This window comes from Loxodonta africana, chromosome 18 (genome assembly GCF_030014295.1).
Source record: "Loxodonta africana isolate mLoxAfr1 chromosome 18, mLoxAfr1.hap2, whole genome shotgun sequence".
NCBI lineage: Eukaryota > Metazoa > Chordata > Mammalia > Proboscidea > Elephantidae > Loxodonta > Loxodonta africana.
Window position 1 is genome coordinate 70,776,244 of NC_087359.1, and position 27,347 is coordinate 70,803,590.

The window sequence follows — 27,347 nt, forward strand, 5'->3', positions numbered from 1 at the left end:
CTAACTCCATCATTCCATCTATATTTATTAGCTGTGAGTTTACTGTAAGAAAGAGCTTTCCCTTTCCCCCTATTTATTTAAATGGAAGAAATTTGGAAGACAGCTACCTGGCCAACAGACTGGAAGAGATCCGTATTTATGGCTATTCCCAAGAAAGGTGATCCAACTGAATAAGAAAATTATCAAACAATATCACTAATATCACACGAAAGCACAATTTTGCTGAAGATCATTCAAAAGCGGCTGCAGCAAGTATATCAGCAGGGAACTGCCAGGAATTCAGGTCGAATTCAGAAGAGGACATGGAACCAGGGATATCACTGCTGATGTCAGAGGGATCCTGGCTGAAAGCAGAGAATACCAGAAGGATGTTTACCTGTGTTTTATTGACTATGCAAAGGCATTCGACTGTGTGGATCATAACAAATTACGGATAATATTATGAAGCATGGGAATTCCAGAACACTTAATTGTGCTCATGAGGAACCTTTACATAGATCAAGAGGCAGTTGTTCGAACAAAACAAGGGGAGACTGAGTGGTTTAAAGTCAGGAAAGGCGTGTGTCAGGGTTGTATCCTTTCACCATACTTATTCAATCTGTATGCTGAGCAAATAATCTGAGAAGCTGGACTATATATATGAAGAAGAACGGGGCATCAGGATTGGAAGAAGACTTAACAACCTGCGTTATGCAGATGACACAACCTTGCTTGTTGAAAGTGAAGAGGCCCTGAAGCACTTACTGATGAAGATCAAAGACCACAGCCTTCGGTATGGATTACACTTCAACATAAAGAAAACAAAAATCCTTACAACTGGACCAATAAGCCACATCATGATAAATGGAGAAAAGATTGACGTTGTCAAGGATTTCATTTTATTTGGATCCACAATCAACACCCATGGAAACAGCAGTCAAGAAGTCAAAAGACGCATTGCATTGGGCAACTATGTTGCAAAGGACCTCTTCAAAGTGTTGAAAAGCAAAGACGTCACCTTCAAGACTAAGGTGCACCTGCCCCAAGCCGGTGGTGTTTTCAATTGCCTCATATGCATGTGAAAGCTGGACAATGAATAAGGAAGAAGACCGAAGAAGGATTGACTCCTTTGAATTGTGGTGCTGGTGAAGAATATTGAATATACCATGGACTGCCAAAAGAACGAACAAATCTGTCTTGGAAGAAGTACAACCAGAATGCTCCTTAGAAGCAAGTATGGCCAGACTGCGTCTTACATACTTTGGACATGTTGTCAGGAGGGATTGGTCATTATGCTTGGTAAAGTGCAGGATCAGCAGAAAAGAGGAAGACCCTCAACAAGATGGATTGACACAGTGGCTGCAACAATGGGCTTAAGCATAACAATGATTGTAAGGATGGCGCAGGACCTGGCAGTGTTTCATTCTGTGGTACATAGGGTCACTGTGAGTTGGAACTGACTCAACAACGACAACATGAACTTTGAATCCGTATTTTATTCATTGAATTATAATCATCACAATAATTTGTTTTAATGCTCAAATTGTCCCAGATTTAGTCAACGGAAGCCCCTTCAAGCCAGCTGCTGTCTTTCTGATAATCTTTGAGCACTGCTTTACTTTCTAGTGTGACAAAATATTCCAAGATCATTTTGTAATTTCCCAGTCCTAGCCCTAGAATCAGTCTTTTGCTCCAAGGAGCCCTGGTCAATTTTAGTACAGTATGGTATTTAGTAACCAAGATCTGGGTGCTTGGTGTGCTCCTTGCTACTGGTGTGCCATTACTTCTAGACCCTCTCAGTGGACAGAGTTAGGATATATGTGTGTGTGTGTATGTGTTGTGTGTGTATGTGAGTCTTGGTCCTCTAGTGCTGCTATAACAAATACCACAAGTGGGTGGCTTTAACAAAGAGAAATTTATTCTCTCACAGTCTAGTAGGCTATAGGTCCAAATACAGGGAGTCAGCTCCAGGGGAAGGCTTTCTGTGTCTACTCTGGAGGAAAGTCCATGTCATCAATCTTCCCTTGGCCTACGAGCTTTTCGGAGCAGAAATCAAAGGACATGCTCTGCTCCGGGCACTGCTTTCTTGGTGATATGAGGTCCCCCACTCTCTGCTTGCTTCTCTTTTATCTCTTGTAAGACAAAAGGTGGTGCAGGCCACACTCCAGGGAAACTCTTTTTACGTTAAATCAGGGATGTGACCTGAGCAAGGGTGTTACATCCCACCCTAATCCCCTTTAACCACAGGCAGAGATTACGATTTATAACACACAGAAAAATCACAAAATGGAAGATAACCACACAATACTGAGAGTCATGGTCTAACCAAGTTGACACATATTTTGGGGGGACACAATTCAATCCACAACAATGTGTATACATTTATTTCTATGTATTCACACGCATTAAAGGTTGGTAGTTTGAATTCACCCAACAGCTCTGCAGGAGAAAGAACGGGCGATCTGTTCCCATAAAGATTAAAAAAAAGACTAGAAAATCCTATGGGTAGTTCTACTCCATCACATGGAATCGCTATGAGTTGAAAATTGACTTGACAGCACCCAACAACAACAGATACATTAAACATCATGACTTTGTACTGACACTCCATTGGAAGATTTTGAAGAGCAGATAGAATCTGATTTATCTTTTAAAGGGATTATTCTGCCAGATAATTAAGACTAGCTTTAAGAGTGAACACAAGGGAATAATTTAGGGGCTAGTGCAATAATCTAGGTGAGAGATGAAGATGGCTTGGACCAGGGTTTAGTGGTGAAGGCAATAAGTAGGCAAAATTTTGACAAATTTTAAATAGAAATTGCTTATCAATTTGATATGGAGAAGAGAAGGATCAGGAATGATTCTAAGGTTTTTAGCCTGATCAGCTGAAGGAATAGAACTTCCATTAAGTGAGATGGAGAGACTAAAGGTGAACAGGTTCTGGTGAGAACACCAGAAGTTTGGTTTGAACATTTTAAATTTGTGACGTAGGGCAATGGGATACATGTATCTGTTTATTCAGGGAAGAATTCTGGAGTTGAAGATGAAAAGTTGGGGTGTATTAATGCATTCGTTTGTGTTTAAAGCCATGATACTGGAGATCACAGGAGTAAGCACAGATAGCAAAGAGACTGGAGAACTGAGTCTTGGGAACATTTCAACATGTAGAAATTCAAAAGAGGAGGAACAGCAAAGAAGTCTCTGAATGAGCTACTAATGAAATAGGAGGGATATTAGAAGGTTGTGGAGTCCTAGAAGGCAAGTGAAGAGGATGTTTCCAGGAGCTGACAGTGAGCATCTGCGTCAACTGCCACTAAGTTGTGATCCGTGGATTCAGCAAGGTGATTGACGTTTGTCACTTTACCAAAAGCAGATTTGATAGGGGAAGGCGGGAGTAGTCTGACACGAAAGGATTCAAAGGAGAATGGAAAGATGGAATTGGAGACATGGAGTACAGATAACTTGTTTTGTGGTAGGGGGAAGCAGAGAAATGCAGTGGTAGCTGGAGGGGGCTGTGGGGTCAAGATAGGTTTTGTCTTGTTTGTAGGCAAGGGAAATAATCCCGTAGAGGGAAAAGTTGATGGTGTAGGAAAGAGAGCGATGTCCTTGAGTGAGCCAGAGGGTAACTGTAGGGGTTGGTCTTTGTTAGGTGGGAGGGTTCACCTACACTAATGAGAGAAAGGAGGAGTATGTGACTGGGAAACTTCAGAATGTTTTTTGTTTTTCTCAGTAGAACAGGAAGTATAGAAGGGTGAATGGATTAAGAAAATGTAATGATTTCCAAGTAGCGCTAAGGGAACACCTGAGTTTGGTGGAGTTAAGAATCGAAATTGGAAAAAGAAAAAAAAAAGAAGAAATCCGTAGCAAAAAAGCTTTCAGGAGGACACAATCTTCGGAGTAGGGAGTGACAGGAGCCTGAGGCCCGCAAGAGGGCGCTCGCAGGTCGGTCCTGGATGGCTGAGAATATTTGGCTCCCTGAGAGCCTCAAAATAAAGATGGGTGTTCTCCAAGGGAGGAAAGAGCTAGAAAAAGAACTACTTCTTCCCCTCGGAGATCGTGACACCCATTCCCAAAAGCACTGACGCTGTGAGCAGGATTCGAACCTGCGCGGGGAGACCCCATTGGATTTCGAGTCCAACGCCTTAACCACTCGGCCATCACAGCCACGTGCGACCTTAGCCCTGCGCAACTATAGCTGCCTATCAACGTGCCCGCCTCTCGCCGACCCCGCCCCCGCTGCCTCGAGACTTCCGTGCGCGTGCGCTTGATTCCGGGGCGCTTATCGCGCCTCCCCTGTATCAGCTGTCAGCATCTCTGTGTGAGTCCGCCTTACTGCTCTCTGTGTCCGACATGACCCACAGTATGGCCCCAACAAAATGAGCCCAAACCTGAATCCAGGCTCCCCAACGGTTGGGGGGAGACGAAAGGATGCCCACCTCACAATAGCTCAGGAAAGCGGACTACGAGTCTTGACTTGCAAGAGGTACCATTTTAAAATTGCACTGGAACGGACGCTTCAGGAGGGATTGGTTTGGTAAGAAGAAGAATCTTCGGAAGGCACGACAGGGAGGAGCTTCGGAATAGACAGAAATGCGTTCTTTACGCGGCAATAATATACTGCTCAAATAGGCCCAGGCACCGCTGGGATTCGAACCCAGGATCTCCTGTTTACTAGACAGGCGCTTTAACCAGCTAAGCCACGGCGCCAGCCGGAGACGCTGTGTGTCTATGGATAGATCAGCTGTTAAAGGGCGCCGGTCGATGGCAATCACCCACCAAACGCTGTAGCAGGCTCCCTTCTGCTTTTCCAAAGTTAATGCGCCCCACCTCCTCCGCCCCTCCCTTTTCCTACACCTTTGGGGGCCAACATGATCGTGAATGGGTGCGCCTGCCCGCGTTCCTTAGGTTCCTAGGCTGATCTGCTGAAGGGCCCTATCCTGTGGTGATGAAGAAGCTAAGCAACCTCTACTGCGAAGCTGAACACCCTCGGCTGCCTGACAAGACCCGGCGTTAAGCGGGCTTCCCTCACCCGCCGGGGACCCACGGTTGGAGCTTGCACAAGCCCTTGGACACAAGCTGCTTCTCATCTCTCCATGAAAGGACAAGCCCGGCTGTGGGAATGTTCGGGAGGCGATAGTAGGGGTTTGAGTTAGGTTGTAGATACAGCAGGTTCAACAGGGCCCTTCGGCTGGGAAGGGTGTGGGGAGAAGGGGAATGGGGATGGAACTGCTCACCTTCATAACCTTCTAAGCTGCCAGCAAACACCTCCCTACAGCTCCACAGTTCCCCTCACCCAACCCACAAACTTCACTCCACAGACTCCGGTTTTTTTTTTTTTTTGGTATTAAAAAATAACAGACACAATATCAAAAACACAAAAGCAACTGGTAGAGGATACAGCTGAGAACACCTGGGTCCCATCAGAGGGGCAGCACCAGGGACTCCATGGTCCACCAACCTCCCCCACCCTGGAGCAGCTAGGGGTCCAGACCCCTGGGTCCTGCTTGGGCCTCAGGCCCTCCTTCTCTCCCTCCTCCTTTCCTCTGGCTTATGGGAAGGAGATGGGAGAGAGGGCTGTCTCCCCCAATAAATAAGTGTAGCCCCAGCCCTCAGGGACTGGGACTTGGGCTCAGCTGGGATTTAGAGAGACCACTTCAACAGCTTGTCCGCAACCTTGTCCAGGGGAGAGAAGGACTCCTCACCAGGCGGAGGGAGGTAAGCTCCTCTGGGCTGGGCTTAGTTCCACCCTCTCTCTGTTCCCTAAAAAGAGGCCAGGAGGCAGGCCCTCGATCCTGGGCTGGTGACGGGGGTCCAGCCCCCTACAACGGGAAGAGCTGGGGCAGTTTTCTGTTGGTTGGTCCAGCCACATATGAGTTCTGAGAGTTGGGACATGGAGGAAGGAAGCCTCTCATGGACTCCCAGAAGTGGCCCCCAAATGGAGTCTAGCTGGTACCATTTACTGGAGCAGGTAAGGCTGGACTGGATGAGCTCCCGCCTTGTTCCTCCTCCTCCATGGCCAAGTCCTGAGAGCTTGAGACTATGGCCCCAGCTTGGGCCCCAGCCTCACCTCCACCCTCTCCCTCACCTCCTCCGCCCTCACTGCCACCAACACCCTCGCCTCCGCCCTCTTCCATGGGCTCCAGCCCCAGTACATCCAGCTCCGAGAAGAGTGGGTCATCAGGGTGGCCAGGGTCTTGGGTGCTGCTACCACAGTCCACACAAGCCTTATGGAAGGAGAAAGGGGACAAGGGAGTCAGGCAGAGTCCTCAATGCTGATCCACCAGTCCCCAGCCCAAAGGTATTTCTAAAATGTACTTCCAAAAAACACCAGTCCACACAGGTGCACCTCAGCAAGAGGATCCTGGGGCCCACAAAGTTGGAAAAGGCTTTGTACCCTGTGCCCAGATCCACTCTGGGAATAATCACAATGAGCACAACCTTAGCGGAATAAACACCCTTCAGAATTAATGCTCTAAGGACGCTAAGGGGATGAGCCCAGCCTATATCCCTCTGACCTTAGCTCAATCCTTCCGCCTCTCTCCTGGCCCTGACTCTCCCTCTCACCATCACGTCAAGGGCCCGAGGCAGCTGGCCCCTCCGGACCCAGGAGTGCACAGCACCCAGTTCCCTCCGCTGGTCCTCCGAGAACCGAGGCTGCTGCTTCTGCATGACCCGGAGCCGCTCTCGGTCCTGCTTCAGCACAGAGGCCATGTCCCTGCCCGGGGAAGAGGTGCGGAAGGCAGAAGCTGGGACCAGAGCCAGGGCCAGGACCCGCGAGGCTGGTGTTCCTCCTCTGCAGCAGCCCCCACCCACTGCCGCGTGCTCCTCCCTGAACCGGTGCCATGGGCGCTCAGGGCTCCGAGAAGGGAAATTGCCCTCAGCCCGGAAGGAACTGGTGACGGCGCTCCGAGGGACAGTCCGCAGGACAGGAATCCTGGGGCGGAGCCAGCCCCCGAGGAGAGAACCCACAGTCCAGCTGGGAAGTGAGGGCGGGCTGGCCTCTCCAGCACCTCTGCAACTCCTCACCTGGCCGGCACCTGGTAGGTCATCATGACGCGCTGGTCGGCGTTGGCCAGGAGCAGCCAGAGAGGGTCCTGGAGCACGTACTTCATGACCTGGTCCCCGGGCTCAGCCTCGGCCTGGGCCGTTCCCGCCTCGGCCTCCGAGGAGTCGATGCTGCCGAAGTACTTGCTTGTGTGGCTGCTCTGACTGCTGCCTGCGAAGCACAGGCAGGTCTTGGAGTCAGGAAGGCTGGCGCTCCCCACCCCTCCCCGGAGCCTGAGAAGGCCACCCCCTCGAAGGTCCCAGGTCCAGCCCAGCGGCCTCAGGCAACAGCGCACAGGCCCAGGCTGCTCGGCCAAGATGGGGCCTGGCCTCCCAACTCCCCTACAGCCGGCCCACCCCGAGAGGCAGAGGTGAGCAGGCACTCACGGGTGACGCTGGCTGAGGTGCTGCCCCCCGCGTGGGAGCCCGAGCCAGACCCAGAGCCCAAGCCAGAGCCCAGGGAGCCCGAGGCGGCAGAGCCTGTGCCCGAGCGTGAGTCCTCTTGCAGCAGGAGCTCCAGCAGGTCACTGGAGCCCGACAGCATGTCCTGATTGGAGGACTCAGTCACTTCCACCTGGGGAGGGGTGACAGGGAGGGATTAAAGGATCAACACCTAGGCTTCTCATCAACTGCTTCCACTGGGGATGGGGACACCCAACCAAGTGATCCCTGTTTGTCAGTCCACGACTAGATGAGAGAGAATAAAACTGCAGAGGTGTATGGGCATGACCCTGGACCCTTCCCAAGTGGCAGATGGGCTCTCAGAAGTTATTGGCATGTTCTCACCACCTGTCAGATAGATAGGACTGTCCCCACTTCACAGATGAGGCAGCTGATTTTTGCCCAGAGTGACACAGCTGGGGTCTCCCAGCCTGGGACACCAGCTTTTGGAAATTAAGATAGCAGCCAGGCAGAGGGCAGGGAGAAGGGAAGGTGGAGGAGGCACACTGGGGATGAGGGGCTAAAGCAGACCCAGGGTGGGAGCTGGAAAGTGGTGGAGGGAGTGTCAGTGCTCACCAGTCTGGCCTCTGGCTCCAAAGCCTCCTCATTGGGAAGGGGGGGCCCAGCACTGTTCCCTGGGGGCCCTGCAACAGCACCCCCCTCAGCACGAGGGGGCTCTTCAAGCTGCAGCAGATTTAGCTGGAGCGGGGAGCTGCACCTTGAGTTGAATAGTGGAGAGTCCGGGCAGTGGGGAGGGCTGGGGGGCGGTGGGGGCAGGGACGGAGAAGGGGAGTGGGAGGCTGGAGTGGGAGGCCCCTCAGCAGGAGCCTGGGGTACCCCATAGGGACAACTAGAGGGGGTAGGGAACAGATAGTTAGGGAGCACCAAGGCCACCACTGGGGTTACCAGGGGGGCAGGGAAAGCTGCAGGGGGCACAGGTGTGGGGGCAGGTGGCAGAGGCTGGGGGCCTCCTCTGGGGGAAAATACCGGGAGGGGATAGGGCTGGACCACAGCTGAGAAGGGAGTAGTGGCTGGTGGGGGGGGCCAGGGGGCAGAGGGTGGTGCAGGTGAGGGCTGGGAGACATAGCAGGGGGTTCCAGGCCGGGGGATCTGCTGGTGGCGTGAGCGCTTGGCTTTGGATCGACAGTGGTGCCGGCGGCCAGGAGTTACGGGGCCATGGTGACAGCCTGTGGGGAGAGACTAGGGTTAGTGAGAACCTTAACCTGAGAATTAGCGACCGTCACCCCTATTGCCCTGATGTTGACAGAGAGAGGGCAAGCAAAAGCCCCACAGAGTTTGGCCTCCCAGCCCACACAGGCCAGAGAGGACTTGGGGACGGCGGGGGGCAACCTTCAGGGAAGAATCACAGGAGGCAAGGACAGGGGGATTTATTGAGAAAGGAACTGTTACATGAGGGGCCGTGGGGGTGTGCAGAAAACACAGGCACGCTGGCAGATGGGAGGAGGCAGGGTGGGTCCATGGATGAATGGGCAGGTGGCCCCGGTCCATCCACCAAAGCTGCGCTAGCACTGCCTGTCTGGGCGCTACCTCCTGCCTGTCAAGACGGTGCTCCGCCTAACTCATGACAGAGCGAAGAGGTGGGCAGGGGGCAGAGCGGCAGAAAAGCCCAGTGCTGCAACTGTGTACAGGGGGCCTTCCACCCACCCTCAAAGCCCTGACCCCACCTGGAGCTATTCCAGTCCTTTCTGCCTGTCTTTGGCCCACAGTTTATGCAGACCTCTTAATCACAACTGAGTCTTAAGTAGGCACACATCCTGTCCTGCCCCAGCTAGGGCTGAAGCACCTTACCTGGAGCAGAGCACCTCCGCCTGCCTGTCTCAGTGCCAGCCTCCCAGGCTTCCCACCCAGGCGGCCTTCCTCTAGAACCCCAGCCTAGTGGAAGAGGCTTTGCAAGTGGCCTGACCCTAGGCATGACCCTGGTGCTGGAAGCAGCACCAGCCTGGGTCCCTGGTATGGAAACACCTCCTTCAGGAGCCCCCTACCCCAACAGTATGGTCCTAGACCGGGTAGAGAGCAGGTTTAAGGAGGCTCTGGGTGGCTACCTCGCTCCCCAGGGGCCGATGGTGCTGGGGAAGAGCCGTCGAGTCCCGGTAGCCTGCCAAGGTCCCGGAAGCGGCTGAGGAAGGCCTGCTCCTCCTTCTGTGTGTGCAGGGACAGCACGGCCTTGGTCAGGCCCACAGGGCGGTAGGCATCTGGGGCTGGATCAGGAGCTACTGTGGAGCTGGGGGCCGGGCTGGGGGCTGGGCCCGGGGCCAGACCAGGCAGGTCCTCCATCATGACAATGTCTGAGAGAAGTGAGATGGGGGAAAGGTTATTCGGATTACCTCAGGAATCAATACATCCACACCATACCCTCGCCAACCCCTGCCCCTGAGCCTTGTGCTCACTTCTTGGCTACTCCCTTGCCAAGGGCTGGCCCCGGGCCCTCTCCTCATGCAAAGGAGTCTCAGGAGGAGAGATGATACTCAGTCTCCTCCAGGAAGCCCCCTAGGATTGGAATAACATCTCCACTCCAGTTGTTGGAAGAAAACCCCATCCCTACCCTTCCTTTACACGTTTTTGAGGTCAATGCCCAAAGACCCTTCAGGGGTATTCAACATTCCTTCAGGATCTCTACGGTCAGCAGCTTGAGATTGAACCCCCCCACCCCAGACTTTATGTTTGAACTGACAAGAACCATACAGGAAGCAAGAGAAAAGAGAGGCAAAGCAACAAAGAATAGCAGGGGTGGAGAGCAAGAAGCATAGCCCCAAGCTAAGAAGGAGACCTCCTTCTCTCCATGAGGGGCTGGCGAGAGAGGAAAGGCAGGCAGGAGGGGCTCTGGCTGAGGGACCAGTGGAACCCGGCACTGCCTCCCTCACTCCGTGCCCATACCCGACTCCGGGGGCTTCTTGTCTCCCACATGGACGATGGTGGAGCTGAAGCTACACTGACTGGTGATGGATACCACGCTCTCCGCCTTATTGGCCAGGGCGAGAGGGCTCAGGTTGCCTCCCACCACTGGCTCCTTCTGTGGGGTGGCCCCCTCCCCAGACAACACTGCCGTTGGATCTGTGCGGAGAGATGGCGCCAGTTACCACCCCCACCCCCAAAGGAAGGGCAAGAGGGAGGAGATCCCAGGGAGGAGGAACAGGGGTTGGCAGGAGGGAGGAGGGTGAAGATCCAGAGGCTAGGATGGGGAGCAGGGCAGAGTGAGGCGGGTACCCCAAAGGCAGAAGTGTAGAGACGCAAGGCCACCAGGCCAGGGCAGGGTAGTGGGAGCAGGGCATGCACTTGGTCCATACCTTTTTTGACACTTGCGGGGACAGGACCTGCCCTCTGCTTGTCATCGTCGGAGACAGATGAGGTGGTGCAGGAAGAGGAGGAGGCACACTTGCGCTTGGTTGTGTTGGGGATGTTACAACTCTCCAGGTACCTAAAGTTGCACCAGACTAGCATGGGGGCAGGGCCCGGGGCAGGGCCAGGGCCTGGGGAGGGCCCAGGGCAGGGCCAGGGATGGGGCAGGGCCGGGGCCTGGGGAAGGCCCGGGGCAGGGCCAGGGATGGGGCCAGGGCCTGGGGAGGGCCCAGGGCAGGGCCAGGGATAGGGCCAGGGCCTGGGGCGGGGCCAGGGCCTGGGGCAGGGCCAGGGCCAGGGCCTAGGAAGGGCCTGGGGCAGGGCCAGGGATGGGGCCAGAGCCCAGGGCTGGGGTGGGGACAGGGCCAGGGGCCCAACTGGGAGAGGCACCAGGAGGGCCTTACCTGAGGATGCTGTCCAGGCAATTAATCTGCTGGTAGGAGCAGGTGGAGGCTTCTTTCTTCTCACCCTCCTCATGGGCCAAGCCTAGTGGGACGTGGACAGGAGCAGGGGCCACCTCCAGCTCTGGGGACTGGCAGGGAAGGGCCTTGGCCTTGAATGTGCCTGTAGCTGGGGCAAAAAGAGGAAAGATGAGTGGATTGGGTGAAGGTCAGGGGTTCCTCAAGTCTCACTCCTCACCTAAAGCTACAGCCCCACCAACTCACCAGGGAGTCGGGGCCGGGGTGGAGGCCGAACCCGAGACTCAATAAAAAGCTGCTGCCCCTGGTGCTTCACCAGATGCACGTCCTTACAGATCTGCTGGAAAGTCACCTGTGGAGCACAGAAGAGCACCAGGAGGCATTGGGGGGTCTGGCCAGCACCGGGGGCCATGGGCACAGCGCAACACGAAGGTGCCGCTGAGGAGGCGTGGGGGCTGCGATGCGCAGGACAAGAAGAAGAACGTAGGGAGGGGTGGGAAAGGGAGGATGAGGCAAAGCTCCTCTGGGATTGGAACGCTGACTCAGAGAAGTATGGCGGAAATGGAAGACTAAAGGCATAAGGTGAGAGAGGGTCACTCACCGGGCCGGGAGGCCCAGGCCCCTGGGTATCACCCCTGTTGCTATCGCTGGAGGAGCCAGGGCTGAGGAGAGGGCCTGGGGAGGTCGCGGGGCCAACTCCACAGAGCCCCGTGGGGCTGGGGCTGTGTACAGGCTGAGGCAGGGAGAAGACCAGGTTAGTGTCTACAGCCCTGCTCCCCACTCCTTCCTCACCCCCAGGCACCCTCCCCTCAACTCTCACCTGTAACAGCAGCCGGTGAATTTGCTCTGAGAGCTCCTGGATATCAGGGTCCAGGGACAGAGCTGGGCTGGGGGCCGGGGGAGTGAACACGTCCTCATTCAGGGGTGCCCTGTGGGGTGAGGAAGGGTGCGTTGAGCCCTTCCCCTGTTGTGCCTACTTCTGCACTGCCCCACCCCGACCCCCCACGTCCTGGGGCCAGGTCGAAGGCATGGCCCACTTACGTGCGGACTTTGTGGCGGCCCAACACAAACGCCACCTTGCGGCTCCAAGGGTGCACAAAGCCGGCCCAGCTGGTGTCCATGGTGACGTATTCACCATTACGGGCACAGAAGCGAATAGGGGAATGGTCAAACGGCTGGCCCGCCAGCTGGAGGACTGGTGGGATTGGGAAACAAGATGGGGGGTCAGTGGGAGGAAGAACTGGGTAAAGTGAAAACCACCCATTAGAGGCCCAGGAGACCAAGACACTAAGACATGACCACAAAAGCAAATATTAGGAAGCCCCAGGGATAGGCGAGAAAAGAGAGCACGGTGAAAAGAACTCACTCTTCTTGTGAATGGCCAGCATGAGGGGTCGGTCCTCAGGATGTAAGAACAGGAGCACGGGGGCCCCTAGGAGGTCCTGGGGTAGGTAGCCCAGCAGTGGGGCCGCCCTGAAATAAGTCGAGATATCAGAATGGCCATCACCTCAGCCCTGGCCAGCCCCTCTTTCCTCCAAGTCCTAACCTCACCTCTCATCCACATCCTGGAAGAGGCAGCTGGGTGTGTGCCGAGTAGTAAAAATCCTTTTGTCAGGAGGAATCCGGGGAGCTGAAGCACAGAAGATGTGACCGTTAGATTTTATCCAGAAAGGTCCAGCTCCTTAACCCTCCACTCTGCATGGGGCTCAAGCTGGGTGGCCACCCCCCACACAGCTCTGCCCTGGGCCTAAGGCCTACAAAGATAGTCCGGGCCACTCCTGTGTCTCGTTCCAGTAATAGAACCAAGAACCCAAACACTCTCCTCTGCCCTCTCCTAGCTCAGGGCTCTTATCCAGCTCTACAACTAAGGGGGCTTGAACGCTCCCCCACAGAATACCTTCTGTCCCAAAACACTAAGGGACCACAGCATGCTTCCCAGACCTAGAGTCTGCCTCACCCCCAACCTAGAGGAGGCACCCTCCCCCTATACCCCCACCAGGCCAGCCCCTGGGCCACCCACCTTCATAACCCGAGTGGATTCGCTCTGCAATGAGCAGGCAACACGGCTGTGCGGGGGCCCCATCCGAGACCCGGATCTTGGTCACGTATGGAGTTAGGCGGAATGGCTGGTACCGAGGCCCTGAATCCCGGTCAGGACCTCCACTAGCAAAGGAGAAAAAAGAATTAGGGACTTTCAAACGGAGAGCCACCCCCTTCTCTAACCTCAGGATCAAATCCCATACCAAAAACGAAAAGGAACGTGTGTGTAGGGAGGGAGTTGCTCCCACTGTCTCCCGCCTACCTGATACGGCAGAAGACAGACTTCTCCTGGGTGAAGTCCTTGGGGCCTGAACCTGGAACAGACCAAGAGGGTGGTGAACACAGCCCCGTCCCTCCTCCCCAGGCTGAGAAGAATCCAGCAAGAGAATGCCTGGGCCCCTGGGTTCTCACACCAGCTTCTTAGGACTGCTCATCCCTCCCCTCAAGCCCCTGGGCACCTTACCTGCTGAGGCCCCAGTGCCCCAGGTGGGCAAGCGAGATGGGGCAGTGGAACCATAGAAGACGCCCACATCCTGGGGTGCCAGGAGCTCTGAGAAGCGGGCACCCCGGAACACATCTCGCTTGCAGCGCAGCAGGATACCTGCCTGCTCCGAAATGTAGACAATGCGGCCTGTCAGGAAAGAGACAGCCACCGAGAAGGTGTCCTGGGCAGGGGGGTGAGAGAGAGCAAGAGTTGGTTCAGGAATGCTGGGACTGGTGATGGGGTGCATCAGGACAGAGACGCTGGGCCGCTGCTGACCTGGTTACGAAGCGTGTACTCAGATGTGATATGTTCCAGCTCCTCCAGAGTGTAGGTGGACATGTCCATGGCACAGGGCTCACCCTCCTCCAGGCTCCACTGCTGGTAGTATTCCTGGTTGGCTGCAGGGTGAGTGAGGGCGGACATGCAGTGAGAAGACTTTCCCACCACACCACCCTGGCACCTGGCCGCTGTCCTCACAAAAAGCACTACTCACCCTGCACCTGCTTGACGCAAGCCAGTGCGTACTGAAGTGTAGCCAGGGTCCCAGAGCGACCCTTGCCCCGGCGCTCTGGTGGCAGCCGAAGCTTGAGCTCCCGAAGCGCCATCATGAGCTCCTTCTGGGTCCTCGCCCGAGCTGACTGTTCACTGCTGCAGGGCCCACAGGGAGGAAAAGGGGACAGGCATTAGGCCCACAGCCTGGCCCAGAGCCCCAGCCCTCTCCCCCAGCCCTCACCCCACATACCTGCAGCCACTGGTAGATGGGTTGTCCTGCTCTGAGCTGGCACTCAGGAGGCTGTAGGCAATGGAACTGCTGGGTGGGGATGGGCTCTGAGAGTTTGTGCTGGAGAAGAAACAACAGGCCCAGATGAGGGGAAGGGGGCCAGCAGCACAGGGCCTGTCTCCAAGCTCAGCTTGCTCACAAGACCACTCCCAGACCCTGCAACGTACACCCATACACACCTCTTGCTGCTCTCAGTGGTCTCCAGCAGGGCTGAGTCCTTGCCGTTGCCGGAGGAGGAGCTATGTGAGCTCCGCTGAGATGCACCCCTGGACTCAGGACCATTGGATTCATTGCCACTCGAGCCATTGCTGTTGGCATCCGTGTCATCGGCCAGACTGGGGCCTGGGCAAGGCCGGTGCTGTGAGGGCCCCAGGGATGGGGGCCCTCCAGGACAAAAAGCATCTCCAGGCCTGGGGTCCCCTCCCCCATGAGCCCCCTCTATGGGGCCGCTCATGTCTGGGCCATCGGGAGGACAAGAGGAGAACAGGGAAGGCGGGGAGGCCACCACGGATGCACAAGGGGGCCAGGAGGCCTGGCTAAGAAAGTGAGGTGAGAAGTCTAAGTCTCTGAGAATTCAGCAGTTTGATCACAGCCAGTACCTGGAGAGAGAGAGCAGGAAAAAGTGCTTGGAGAAAACTAGGCTGCTATGCTCAAAGAGTCTGCTCACTTCACTCACACCTTCCTCTGCCTGCCCCCCGCTCCTGGGACCCAGGCCTGGGGCTTGCAATAAGCACCCTGAGTTAGGTCTATTTCCTGCCCCCGTAGGGGGTACGCAGGTGGGAAGGGGCCTCCCTTGGGCCCTCCTCCACGTCTCCTGCCAGTGTGGCCTGGATAAGCAGAGCCTAAGCAGCTGACTAGGTGGTCTACAGTTACGTGCCAAAGACTGGATACTTCCCATCCGCGAGTTCCCATCAGGCCCTCACTCTGCTGGGGCTCTAAGGCCACAGACCAAGACATGAGCTGGTCGCCTCCCATATTTAGGCCTCCAGGCTAATTTTATCCGGGGGCGGCGCCACCCCTGCTGCACATGCGCGCTGACAGTACGCGGCTCCACCACAGGCTTCCGCCGCCGCCGCCGCGGTCGCCAAGGAAACCGACGTCAGCGGCTGAGCTCAGCGGTTGCTGGAGGGACCACAGGAGGGCGGGAGGGGCGACCCCTCCCCCATTTCCCGGCGGAAGCGGGGGAAAGACCCACCCCCACACTGGTTGGCAGTCGCGACCGAGGGTCGCCCACCCCTAACTTATCCCCAGTCCCTGGGCAGCCCAGCGGCGTACGGAGAGGGGCAGGCAGCCCATCAGGGTTCGGGAGCCGTCCTAGGCTCCCCAGCGCGAAAACACAACCGCCACCGCTCTCCGCGCAAAAGCCTCCCCTGCCTGGCTCTTGCCTGGGTCTCGGTCATTCTGGCCAAGACGACACAGCCTTTTTCTCTCCGGGCCCTGCGCCCGACTCCTCGCTCCCCAGGACCGAAGCCGGCACCTGCGCCGCCGAGTACTCAGGGACCCACTTCTGAGTCCCCTAGTTTTGTGGCCACCACCTTCCCTCCGCCCTCCCCATCCAAAGCCCAGAGTCGATCGTCCTCCCCCTGCTCGCAGTCCAACCACACCCCCTCCCCAGAGCCAGGAGAAAAGCGAAGGCTGCGGCCAACAGCAGGAACTAGCGCCGGGAACGGGATGTTCCAGCCCGAACCGGGCTGACATCACAGCCGGCGCAGGGCCAGGGACTGGAGGGGGGAAGGCGGGAGCGCCGACAGCCTGAAGGGGTCCCGGTGCGGGGGCAAAACCCGGGACCTCGAGTGATGAGGAAGGAGGTAGGGGGCATGCCCCCCGAGGGAGTGGGGCCGGGAGGGTTGGGAGCTGGGGGAGGGGGAAAGGGAGAGCAAAGCTGGAGGGAAAGTAAGCCGGTGAGGAGTGCAGACACCGGCGCAGGGTGGAGAGGAACACCTCGGCCCCCGGGGGCAGACGGGGTGGACAGCGGCAGGCAAGGAGGATTTACGTGCCGTGGGAGCTGGAAGGGCGACAGTGCAGCTCCGGGCCGGAGGCCGATTTCAGGGTGGGCGCAGAGTTGCCTACCTGGCCGCGCGAGAGCCCTCCGGCCGCCTGCCCGCCGCCGTTCCAGCCCGCAGCAGAGTAGAAGCTCCGTGCGGCCGGAAGGCGGGTTGCATAATGCCAGGCACTGCCCCTCATTGGCCCCCGGCCGGCGGAGCCGCAGGCCCCGCCCCCGATTGGCTGGGGATCCCGTCTCAGCGCCTGATTGGCTACTGGCCCCCACTGAGGTCAGGGCTGTGTCACACACACGGGCGCACGTGGACCCGGGTGCTGGCACTAGGCTGAAGGGCCCCAGACACCGCCCAACCAATGGGCGCAGGACGCCTTGCACAGGGAATAATGGAAGGGAAGTGAGGGCAGATAAACTGCCCCTCTCCAGGGAAAATGCCTCATCCACAGTAGGTGTTCAAGAAATGTCTACTTCCTGAACTGACCAGCCTTGCAAAGCAGGACACCTTGGTCTTGCCCGGGGTGGGGAAAGGGAATGCAGACCCTGGGAGGTGGACCATGCTGGATGAGATGCGTGGTTCCTGAGGGGAGAGGGAGAGACAGACAGAAACCTGGCTTGGCCTTTCCTGGGTTCCCCTCCTGACCCTTGTCATCATATTGAAGACGACCTGTTACCCAACCCCTTAATGTGACACTTCAAATCCTGCCCACAGCTGGGAGAAGGGCAACTGAGGATCCACGTGTGACACATGGGGGCAAACAATGGAAGGGGCAGCCAGAGCCAATAGAGGCCATGAAGGGGAAACAAAGGCAAGAGCGCCGTGGCCAATCAGAGAAAAGGTCTCCAGGGCAGCCTACTGGTGCTTCTCTCTTGAGCTACCCACAGTTAGGGCTGCCCCAAAAGTGGGGGCCAGAAAGCCTGGGCTACCGGGGTATGGGGGTGGCTAGGAGAAGAGGTTAACTGGGTTCTGGACACGGAAAGGTGGGGTGACAAGGGATTCAGATCCCTACCGCTGAAGGAGAAAGCCAAGATCCAGAGACCACTATACCAAAGGCCTCATCTGTCTCATTCCCTGTATCCCCAGGACCCAGATCAAGACCTGGCACATAGTAAGTGATCATCCTGTTGTTAACAAGGAGAGACAGAGATGAGGGGAGAGGCTTCAGCAATGGAGAAGCGGCAGGATATGAAAATTTCTGAAAAGGTGAGTCCTAGAAAGCAAAGAGGGGCCTGATGTGGATGAATAAGATGCCAAGCTGGGCCCAGGAGAGCTGCATTATACAGCCCTCAGCCCCTTCCACCTGATCTGCAGGACTGTGATGAGTAGTACCTCTCAGGGTTCCCTGGATGTGGGTGGCAAGTGAAGAGGCCCCCAAGCTGCTGCTGACATAATCAGCTGTGGGTGTGCTCGCGTCACTGTCACATGGCCTAAGCTTTCCTTAACAATGGTGTTCCCCATGGGGTGGGGCTCGGAGGAGGGCTCAGTGCAAAAGCTGGGATACAGAGGTGTTATAAAACAACTCAGAAAGACCGAAGCAGAAAAACACAGAGAACAAAGGCTTCAAGAGCCTGGATGCTCAATCCCCTCTCCTTGAAAATGCTTCCCCCATTTCATATACTTACTGCTCCCCCTCGACTGTGGCTCTCTCGCTTTCAGACACCTCTTCTCTAGAAACATCCTTTTTCTTCTTCAGCTCTCCCCAAGGATTTAGGTGTGATCTTTCCCCAACCTGCCCTCAGTGCCTCCTGACCCGGGCAGGCCTTGCTCTCCTAACGCCACCTCCGTATCTATCTTCTGGAAAGGCAAGAGGGTTTAGCGCTCCAGCAGCCCCCACCTGCTCCCAAGGCCTTGGCCTTCCTGCCTCACGGTCCCCACAGTAACCAGGCCCTGCTGCCGTCAAAGGAGGCGAGGGGGCGGGAGGCAGTGGTGACGTCAAAGCGGAGGTAGGAGGCGGGGCGAGGCAGCCCGGGAATGTGGGGCAGGGAGGCTGGAGAGGCAGCGGTTTGGGAGGCGGCCAGCCCGAAGGCGGCGGCCAGCGTACTTAGGAACATCATGTTCCCTTGGCTGGTGGCCCAGGACATGTACCCAGCCTGGGCGCCTCCCCTCAGACCAAAGACAGCCTTTCTGTCCCAAAGCCAGGGATTCCTGGAGAGACGATTAGGAGGAAAGGGGTCCCCCCCCCCATACACACACACGCTGGCTCTCTTCTCAGGACTCGCAGCCACCCTCCCTTCGGCTTGTTCCTGCAGCTTCTGGCACTGGGTTCCCCTCTCAAACTGTACACATCTGCTGGCCCAATGCCAAAGAGTCAGGGCGGGGAACTGGAGGCCTAGGTTCTGCCAGAGAACAAGTACCTTTGCTCCCTCCCAGAGGCCCCCTTTCCGAGCCTGAATCTCATGTTACCATGGCAGCGAGGGGGGGGGGAAGGGAGGAGAGTGTGAATAGGGCGAGGAAATCGAACTGGGACAGAGCAAGTGGCCCAGCTTGGAGCCTGGATCCTGGGAGAAGAATAGAAGGAGGAATGAGGGAATTTGGGCTGCTGCCTGAGGACCAGAAGGATCAAGGAAGAGGGAGGGAGGCACCAAAAAGACTTGAGAATGTGAGAAGAGTTCCCAGCCACAACAGTCACATAAATCTCTCACCCTGTCACTGGTTTTCTTTCTTTTTTTCAGAAAGATTAGGGCTCTATAGCCATCTTTTTCAGCTACCTTTTTTTTTAAACATGGCCCAGGCATTGGGCTAAACACTTCACATATATCATTTTATTTAATTCCGTTAACAACCTCATGAGATGGGTATTATCCCCATTCCACTGCAAATGACTAAGGCTTAAAAAAAAAAAAAAAGAGGCTTAGAAGTTACTAAATACCTCGATTGTCTGCCTCATAAAATGTTCTCAGGCTCTTAACAAAAGGAGCTCAAGTCTGAGTTCTGATAGTGGCTTGTCGTTCTGGCTTCCAACCCTCCAGAAACCGGTGAGGTATTACCCAACCTCTAAGCTGCACGCCAGCGCTGGGAAACTTAGGTCTCTCAAATTCTAAGCCAACTCTAAGTTTTGTGTCTAGAACACAGACTCAATCCTTCTCCTTCTCCTCCTTGGGCCCCATCTACAGACATTCAGTTTGCACTGCCCACACCCTTCTAAACATCATATCCCCAGTTCTCATGTGCTCACGAAGTCCTTGAGATCATCCTAGAAGCCACCAGCCCCAATGCCTTCCTGGGATCCCACTTCCTCACTCTCCCACCTTACCCCAGGCCACTTTATCGCCACATTGCCTGGCTGTTTGCACCGACACCAGACACGCTATTGGTGCCTCCCCACATCCAAGGGATCAGGAAGACACGTGTACAGGCGATCTGCACAAACCCCAGCCCCATCCTCCACCTCCAGACCCCATAGCTGTTCTCCTGCCCCTACCCCCAAGGATGCCTCTCAGGCCCAATCTCTCCCTCTTACACATGACAAAGGGACCAGAGACGTGATATGCAGCTTCTGGCACTGGCTTCCCCCCTCTCCCAAACCGTACACATCTGCTGGCCCAGTCACAAAAACCACTACACCACTCTTTCTCTCAGGTCACCATGTCAACCCTTCGGTATCCTCCTTCCCGCCCTACTAGAACCCCCGCGTCTTTCAAGTCCGTAGGCAGCTACCCAAACAGCGGCCACGCACTGAAACATCCACCGTCAGCTCTCATGGGTCCCGCCCCCGTCCCTCCCCGGGAGCAGGGACCTTAGCTCCCTCAGAAGCGCAGAAGGCAATTAAATGTGAGAGACGCCCACCCCCCAACTCCCCTCTCCCCGTTCTTCCAGAGCTCTCTGGTTCGCGGCCCCATTCCCCACAACCATCAGAGTTCCCACCGCGGCGTTCGCATTTGCAGATGCTCCACTCCATTAACACCCCTTGTGACAGAACACACCCTCCTGGAAAAACCGATACCAACTGCCGTCCTCATCCCCGGGACACTCACCGCTGGGCACGCACAGAGTTCAATTTCCTTCAAGTGGAACCAGCGACTAGGACTTGCTCCTCCAGCCCCGCCCACCGGCCGGATTGCCACGCCCTCTAAGCTTATTGGCCTAAGGGAGCCGACCCATGCCCCGCGCCGCGTGCAGCCGCCCGGCCTCCGCACAGCCTCCATTGGCACTGCTGGCCGCTGTCATCTTCTGATTGGTTCGCCTGCCAATAGGCAGTGACAGATCCACGTGCGAGAAGGACCGCCCCACCGCGTTAATTGGAAGCCTGACCTGAAACCACGCCCCCATTCACTTCTGACGTTCTCATTGGCTGTAGAAACATACCCCCGAGTCGCCTAGATCGGTGACGCAGACGTCGGTCTAGCTCGCCAAGCTTTCTCATAGGCTGAGAGGTCTCGGAGATGTAGGCGACACGTGCCGGCGGGCTCACGCGGCAACTTGTTTACCTAGAAGCTGGGGATTTTCCTTGACGACACTGCTAGCCTGGACCGCGAAGTCTGCGCAGGCGCAGTGAGCGTGACCTACACGCAGGCGCAGATGAGAGCGGCGTTGGCGTAGGTGAAGGCATCGGGAAAAGGGCGTTGTGCCGAGACGGGGTCGAGCCTTGCCGGGCGTGACAACACCGCCTCCTGCGCTGGGGCGCCAGCCCTAGGTCCTTGAGGGTCCGGAAGCTGGAAGATGCGAGCATTAGGGGGTGAAGCGGTCTTCAGATCTCAGCACCACATGATGAGGATGGCCATGAAGATGATAGCTGCCTATTGATTGAGCGCTTTCTGTGGGCCGCGCTAGGCGCTTCTCACAAATCCCAAAAAGGCAGGCTCACTAACTACCCACCGCCTCACAAATGAGGAGACTGAGGTCCTGAGAGGTTTCATAATCTGCCCAGAGTAACACACTAGTCAGTGGAGGGATTGAGATTTGAGCCCAGTGCCCTTATACCACAGAGAAAGCGAGTTCTAGGACCTATGGGAACCCTAAACCCAGGAGGATTCGGTAGATGGCCCTGAGAGGTCTCTGGCACACAGGAAGCTCTCAATAGATGATGGACAGTATAATGACTGTGTACCTAACTATAAAAATCACCTGGGCTGCTTTATAGAACCGCTGAATCAAAATCTCCAGGGAAGGAGCTGGCAAGTTTGGGAAACGCTATCTAGGTTTTCTGTAATGCTGGTTCCTCAGAGAAGCCCGGCCCTCCAGAGCTTACCTAGCACTTCCCACCCACTGTTGAAGTGTCTAGGGACAGGGATGATGGGGTACCACATCGGATAGGGGCGTCATGGGAGTTAGGTGTGGAGTCTGGAGTCACCAGTCAGTCGGCACAATGTGCAGGTGTGCAGGGGTAGTACGTCCTCCAAAGCCAGCTCCAGGCCACGCTCAGGTGGGTCTCCCTAAGCTAATCAGTTCAACAAGTATTTGTTAACGCCTCTGAGTGCTGACACTGTGCTAGACACAAAGGAGAAGAGATGCTTCAGACAAGCTGGTCATATACTTGAGTGGCCACAGGAGTGCCTGCAGGGCACCTAGGAGTTAAATCTAGGGACAGAAGGGGATCCAACAGCTGAAGCATGCTCCAGGTGATAGGGAGATGGAAAGCTGGGACTCCCAGCCTGAACGGTTCACCAGGCTTAGGGACACAGCTGTCATGAACATTTTTCCCCCGTTACCAACTCCTGGTGCTCCCCCCACGTGGCCAACTTGGGAATCACACTTTGCACTGCCCAAGGTCGGGCCCTTCTGCAAAGCCCAGTCCCTTCTTTTCAATCTTCCAGGTATACCAACAGATCCAGAATCCTTCCCACTGGTTAAGAAAAGATCTTAAAACAGACACCACCTGGTTACTCATCACACATTTATTGTACATTTTCACAATCTGGATGCGCCACAGAATTGGGGGCACAGGAGAGGGGAAGAGGGGGGCAGGGGACACTGGGATAATATGGGGGGTCTAGAACACAGTGCCCCCACCCCAGCATCTCTCCCTACCCTTCACACCACAACTTAGATGTCCCTGCTCCCCCCCCACAGAAAACCTCAAGTGTGGGGGAAGAAAAAGTTTGGGGGGCCCCCCTCCAGTGGCAGGTTAAGGGACTGAGCCCTCAGACCCCTAAAATTGTGCCATTTAAAAAGACAGTTGACCCTTCATCTACCACTTCACCTAAGGAAGGGACAGCGCTCTCTCTGGGCTCTACCACTTGGAGAGGACAGAGGATCCCCAACTTCCAGCAAGTCCCAACACGCATTGGCAGTGACTAGTACTCCCACCCTGCATCCAGCGGGGCAGTCTGAGGAGCTGGGCAGTGATGGGGGCAATACTCCCCAGAAGGAAAGGTTTTCAGTCCTACCCCCAAGCAGGGGTGGGACCAGAGGAGATTTTAGGCAGGAATTGAGGGGATTCTCTGCCCTGCCCCATGCCTCCCCAAGGCAATGATAGCCCCTCAACACTGGTAGCCACCCCTCCCAAAAGAGATCAGATGTGGCCAACCCCCAACTCTCCTGGTGGGAGGAGAAGGTGAATCAGGCAGATGGGAGGGAGGGAGACCCCATGGGAATGTCAGTTGAGCTCCCCACTCGAAAACTGGGGAGCAGGAATGTGGGTAGAGACCCCGAGTGGCAGAATTATATTGGTCCGTCATAACACACTGAACTCCAAGACACATACACCAGCCAGGGAACGGAGAAGAGGGGCCAAGAGGTTTGGAAAATGGGGGTAAGGGAGGCAAACTGGACTAGAGGGGTTAAGAGAGGGCAATTCTGGGGACCAGAACAGCCTGGTTCCCCAAAAGCTCAGGCTCCCCACCACCTGCAAGTAATGCCATGAAAATGAAAGCGTGATACGAGAACCAATGGGGACTCCTCAGTAAAAAAGAAACATGGGTGAAGAGTGATGAAACAAAAAAGAAACCAACAGAGATGTCAGTATGCAAATGATATGCTAATAAACATGCTGGAAGCTTCCCAGAAGACCTTGGGATTCTTAGGACCCTGTGGGGCCAGTCTCAGAGCCTCCCAATGGATGCAGAGGAGATGCACCTAGGGAGGTCTGGACAGTTGCACTTTGTTTTGAGGGGAGGGCTGGGTGGAGTGGGGATGAGTGGAAGGCCTGGGTAGGAGGAAGGATCAGCTAAATCCAAGGAAAGGAAAGGAAAGGAAAGGAAGAGGGACTATTGCATAGCAGATGCAAATGAAGGGACTTGGGGGAAAGGAGGGGAAGGCAAGGAAAGAAAGAGAGGAGGTGATGGGAACCTCAGGAAGGAGTGTTAAGGACAACCGGAAAAATCTTCTAGTAATAAAACTACAAACAGACCAAATATATATAATATTATATATGTATAAATAACAGCTGGCTATTTACAAGGGGACACACACGGACACACACACGGATTCAGGGGAGGGGCTGGAAGATATGGCTGAGAGGTGGAGGAGCGGCTGGGGGGAGGAGGAGAGGCCCCTCTCTGGGCAGGGCAGGCTCCTCAGGGGTTTAAGTGCTGAAGTAAACTGTGGAGAGAGGGAAAGAGGAGGAAGGGGGAGCAGGGAGAGAGAGAGAAAGATAAAGAAAGCAGTGTGTCAGGCCTGGCCCTGCTCCAGTCCTCCCCACTCCCCGGCTGACTGACGTCCCTTTCCCTCTCTGGGCCTCAGGTTCTCCATCTATAAAAGCAAGGAGCTGGACAGGCAACTTCTGAGGTCCCTTCAACTCCATGGTATGGCCCTGGGACCACAGACCCCTAGTCCTCTAGGTCTCTGAGCCCACAAGCTCTCAAAGAGTGGGGTGGTTGGCTTCTAATCTTGAGCTCCTGGGCCTCTCCTGCTCTCCCACTCCCCAATTCCAGGGTACTCAGCCTGGGCTCTCAAGGCCCAAAGGGTCTTCAAGGGAGCAGTAGGGATCCACCAGCTTTCCTGTTTCCAAAATCTTAACAGAAATCGCCCAAAGCCAGGCAAAGTGCAGGCTAAACAACATCAGGTTTGGGGATCTAGATGAATCAGAACTGCCACTGGCAGCTATGTATGTTTTTTGCTGAATAGTAAAAACAATGTTAATGACCTTCAAAACCCAGGATCCACAGGGGAAACCTCTCCAGAGAAAGGGCCCTGGCCACCCACTCCCCACTCACCGATGATGATGATGAGGATGATGGCGCAAATCACTCCCAGGATGATCATCATCTGGGGGCAAGAGGGGAGTCCATGAGACAACCTATGCTACCCCCATTCGCCCAGCAGCCCTCCTACCCGCCCCCCAGCCCGCCCCCACCCTTACCTTGAGGTTTTTCCACCAGTATTTGCGTTTGAGCTTAGCTGCACTTGTTTCAAACTGGGAGGCCCCCGCCTGGAGTGCGTCCGCACGGTCGTCCAGCTCTGACAGCTTCTGGTCGCGCTCTAGGACTTTGTCCACATTCACCCTCATGATGTCCACCACCTGAGAGGCCCATGAGGCAGGAGGTGTACCAAGGCCCGCCTCAGTGAAAGCACTGCTCGAACATGCACCCACTGTGCCATATATGGAACATGCACCCCGATGCTGCCAGGCTAACATGCCAAGGACGCATACAGAACACGCCTAGCACACCTGGGGACATGCAAGGAGCACACATCAGGAGCCTGATGGTAGCCAGACACCTCAGATATCATAGCTCTATCTATGAAGCCTCAGTAGCCAGTCCATCACCGAAGCACACCTGCTCCAGGCTCCAGGCTGGTACACCCCTGGCTGGCACAGGGTGATTAACATCCCAGAGCCCTTCCAGGTACACGCTGGCAAAGATGGGGCATGGTATGTCTTTGTCCCCAAACACATAGCCATTAATTATCCGTCATCTTTTCCAACCCAAGATGGGCCCCCACAGTTGTTTGTCAACCCCTAGGATCCTTCCACGGGCTTTGACACCGCCCCCCCCCCACTCACCTCGTCCACCTGGGCCTGGGTCTGCTGCAGTCTCCTGTTACTGGTCAGGTTTGGAGGGGGCGCAGGGGGGCCTCCCTCCCCAGCCGGGGCAGCAGGGGGGGCGGTGGCAGCGGTAGCAGACCTGAGGGGCAGGGACGGATTAAGACTCAGGGCCAGGGCTCCGCCCAGCCGCCTGTCCATCCATCCATTCCTCTCTTCCACCTTCCCGGGAGGGAGGCCACCCGACGAGAGCCCTGGACTCCGTCCGGCCCCGCAGCTGAAGAGCTGCGTGACCTTGAGCGAGGCCCCTCCCCCCTCCGGGCCTCAGTTTCCCCGCCTGTCATATGAAAGCGACATCACAGACGCGGTCCAGGGTCCACCTGACATGACTTGCGGCCACGGTGACAAGGCAAGGCGGGATGGGAGGACACCCGGGTCCGCTTCCACCCGCGGCCATCGTCTGCCGGCCAGCCCGGGACGCGGACTTCCCTGGGCGCCGCGCGCAGTCACGGGCGCTGGCCTGCCTCCGGGGTGCGGGCAGCGCGGGGGGCACCGCCAAAGCCCCGGGCACTCCCAGCTGTCCGTCCCTAAGGGTTGCAGGCCTGCGCGGGGAAGCCCGGCGCGGGCGGCGGGCGGCCGACTCACATGGTGGAGGCAGCGGGCGGAGGACTTGGCAGCAGCAGGGATGGCGATGGCGGCGGCGGCGGCGGCGGCGGCGGCGGCTCGAGCTGGCTCCGACTGGCGCTTGCTGCCGGGGACAGGAAGATGGCGGCCGCACGTCACCCACATCCGGGCACTGCGGGCGGGGGCGGGGCGCGGCAGGCGACTCGTCGGGAGCCGGCCGCGGGGGCGGGGCGGGGCTGGGCGCGGCGGGGCGGGGGCCGTGTCTGCCAGGTCCAGGCCCTCGTGCCCGGGGGCCCCTACACCTTCCACTGCACCTGCGAGGCCCCAGACCCACCGCCAACCCGCCCTGTCTGACCACAGCCTACCCCAAGCCCTACAGCACACCGCAGCCGGGCCCTATATCTCACCCTCAAACCACATCCTTCCTCATCTGTGAAACCTATAAGCCAGTCCCTACCCCACATAGCCCAAGGTCTCACCCTGTGCCGCGGTCCCAAAGTCTGGAGACCCGCCTTTCTCTCCTCAGCACTACGAATGAGCTGGGAGTGGGTGGGTAGGGTGGGCGTTCAGACGAGGACGTGCAGGTCCCAGAGGCAATGCAGAGAGCCGGGAGTCTTTTGCTGAGATGGAGTGGGGTGGGGGGGGGGGTTCGTCGTCACCCCATCGTCCAGTAGGTAGATGTCCCAAGGGAGGTTTGGGTAGAAGGGAAATGAAGAAAAAGAGGCGGTGCAGGCTTTTTCCCCTCAGCCGAGCCCGAGGAGGGGCTGCAGGGGATGAGAGTTGTCCCACCTCACAAGTGGGAATTCAGACCGGGGTACTTGGCAGGGGAACATGAAGCAGGCCCAACTGAGGTAAAAAATGAGGTAGGGGAGCCTAAAGACCTCAGGAAGGAGGGCAGGAGACTGCCCCGTGGTGGCCGAAACCTAGCTCTGGCCCTAGTGGGGTCAGCTACCCCTGCCGTGGGGGAAGAGGACTCATCCTTTCACTCCAGGCACTGGGCCTGGGCCAAAAGGGCAGATTTTTGTTTGTTTGCTTTGTTTTTGTTTGAGGAAGGAGGACAGTGGGTACAGGACCAGCCTGAGGGAGACACCTGCAGTGCCCAGGTTACACAGTGTTACTTTCCAGGTGGATTAGCCTCATAAGGTATGACCCTGGAGAATTCTTTGGCCTTCTCTGGACCAAAAATATGTTTCATATGTAGGCACTGTATATATAGTTGTTATATGGTTTGATCTGTATAACACGGTAGTAGGAGATGATCCTTCCATCTCTGACTGGCCTCTGTTTCGGTCCTTTACACAGCCCCGGCAGGTGCACA

General features: G+C 56.4%; 2 protein-coding genes and 2 non-coding genes across 6 annotated transcripts; all 4 read right to left on the minus strand.

The window, feature by feature from the left end:
* Positions 1–4,061: 4,061 nt before the first annotated feature.
* TRNAS-CGA (transfer RNA serine (anticodon CGA)) lies at positions 4,062–4,143 on the minus strand. The gene has a single exon. It is a non-coding gene; the product is annotated as a tRNA-Ser (tRNA).
* Positions 4,144–4,224: 81 nt separating this feature from the next.
* Positions 4,225–14,999, minus strand: PER1 (period circadian regulator 1). Its single transcript, XM_023556429.2, has 22 exons — positions 14,725–14,999; positions 14,507–14,605; positions 14,258–14,412; positions 14,041–14,162; positions 13,744–13,945; positions 13,543–13,594; positions 13,261–13,403; positions 12,792–12,870; positions 12,607–12,713; positions 12,282–12,435; positions 12,061–12,169; positions 11,842–11,973; positions 11,487–11,592; positions 11,226–11,391; positions 10,770–10,900; positions 10,360–10,536; positions 9,528–9,770; positions 8,041–8,651; positions 7,411–7,597; positions 7,006–7,195; positions 6,544–6,694; positions 4,225–6,203 (listed from the first exon to the last, which is right to left on the minus strand). The coding sequence occupies exons 1-22, from the start codon at positions 14,997–14,999 to the stop codon at positions 5,922–5,924; spliced, it is 3,873 nt and encodes a 1,290-aa protein (XP_023412197.2). The 3' UTR covers positions 4,225–5,921.
* On the minus strand, positions 4,613–4,686 carry TRNAT-AGU (transfer RNA threonine (anticodon AGU)). The gene has a single exon. It is a non-coding gene; the product is annotated as a tRNA-Thr (tRNA).
* Positions 14,946–26,113, minus strand: VAMP2 (vesicle associated membrane protein 2). Of its 3 annotated transcripts, none has more exons than XM_064271759.1 (5): positions 26,051–26,113; positions 25,427–25,547; positions 24,782–24,940; positions 20,517–24,687; positions 14,946–15,144 (listed from the first exon to the last, which is right to left on the minus strand). In XM_064271759.1, coding segments are annotated over exons 1-4 (402 nt in total). In that variant the 5' UTR covers positions 26,053–26,113; the 3' UTR covers positions 14,946–15,144; positions 20,517–24,567. The 3 variants fall into 3 exon arrangements, with proteins under 3 accessions (XP_064127829.1, XP_064127828.1, XP_064127827.1); XM_064271758.1 differs by lacking the exon at positions 26,051–26,113 and having other exon boundaries at positions 20,517–24,021; positions 24,636–24,687; positions 25,427–25,940; XM_064271757.1 differs by lacking the exon at positions 26,051–26,113 and having other exon boundaries at positions 25,427–25,941.
* Between the last annotated feature and the right edge of the window lie 1,234 nt (positions 26,114–27,347).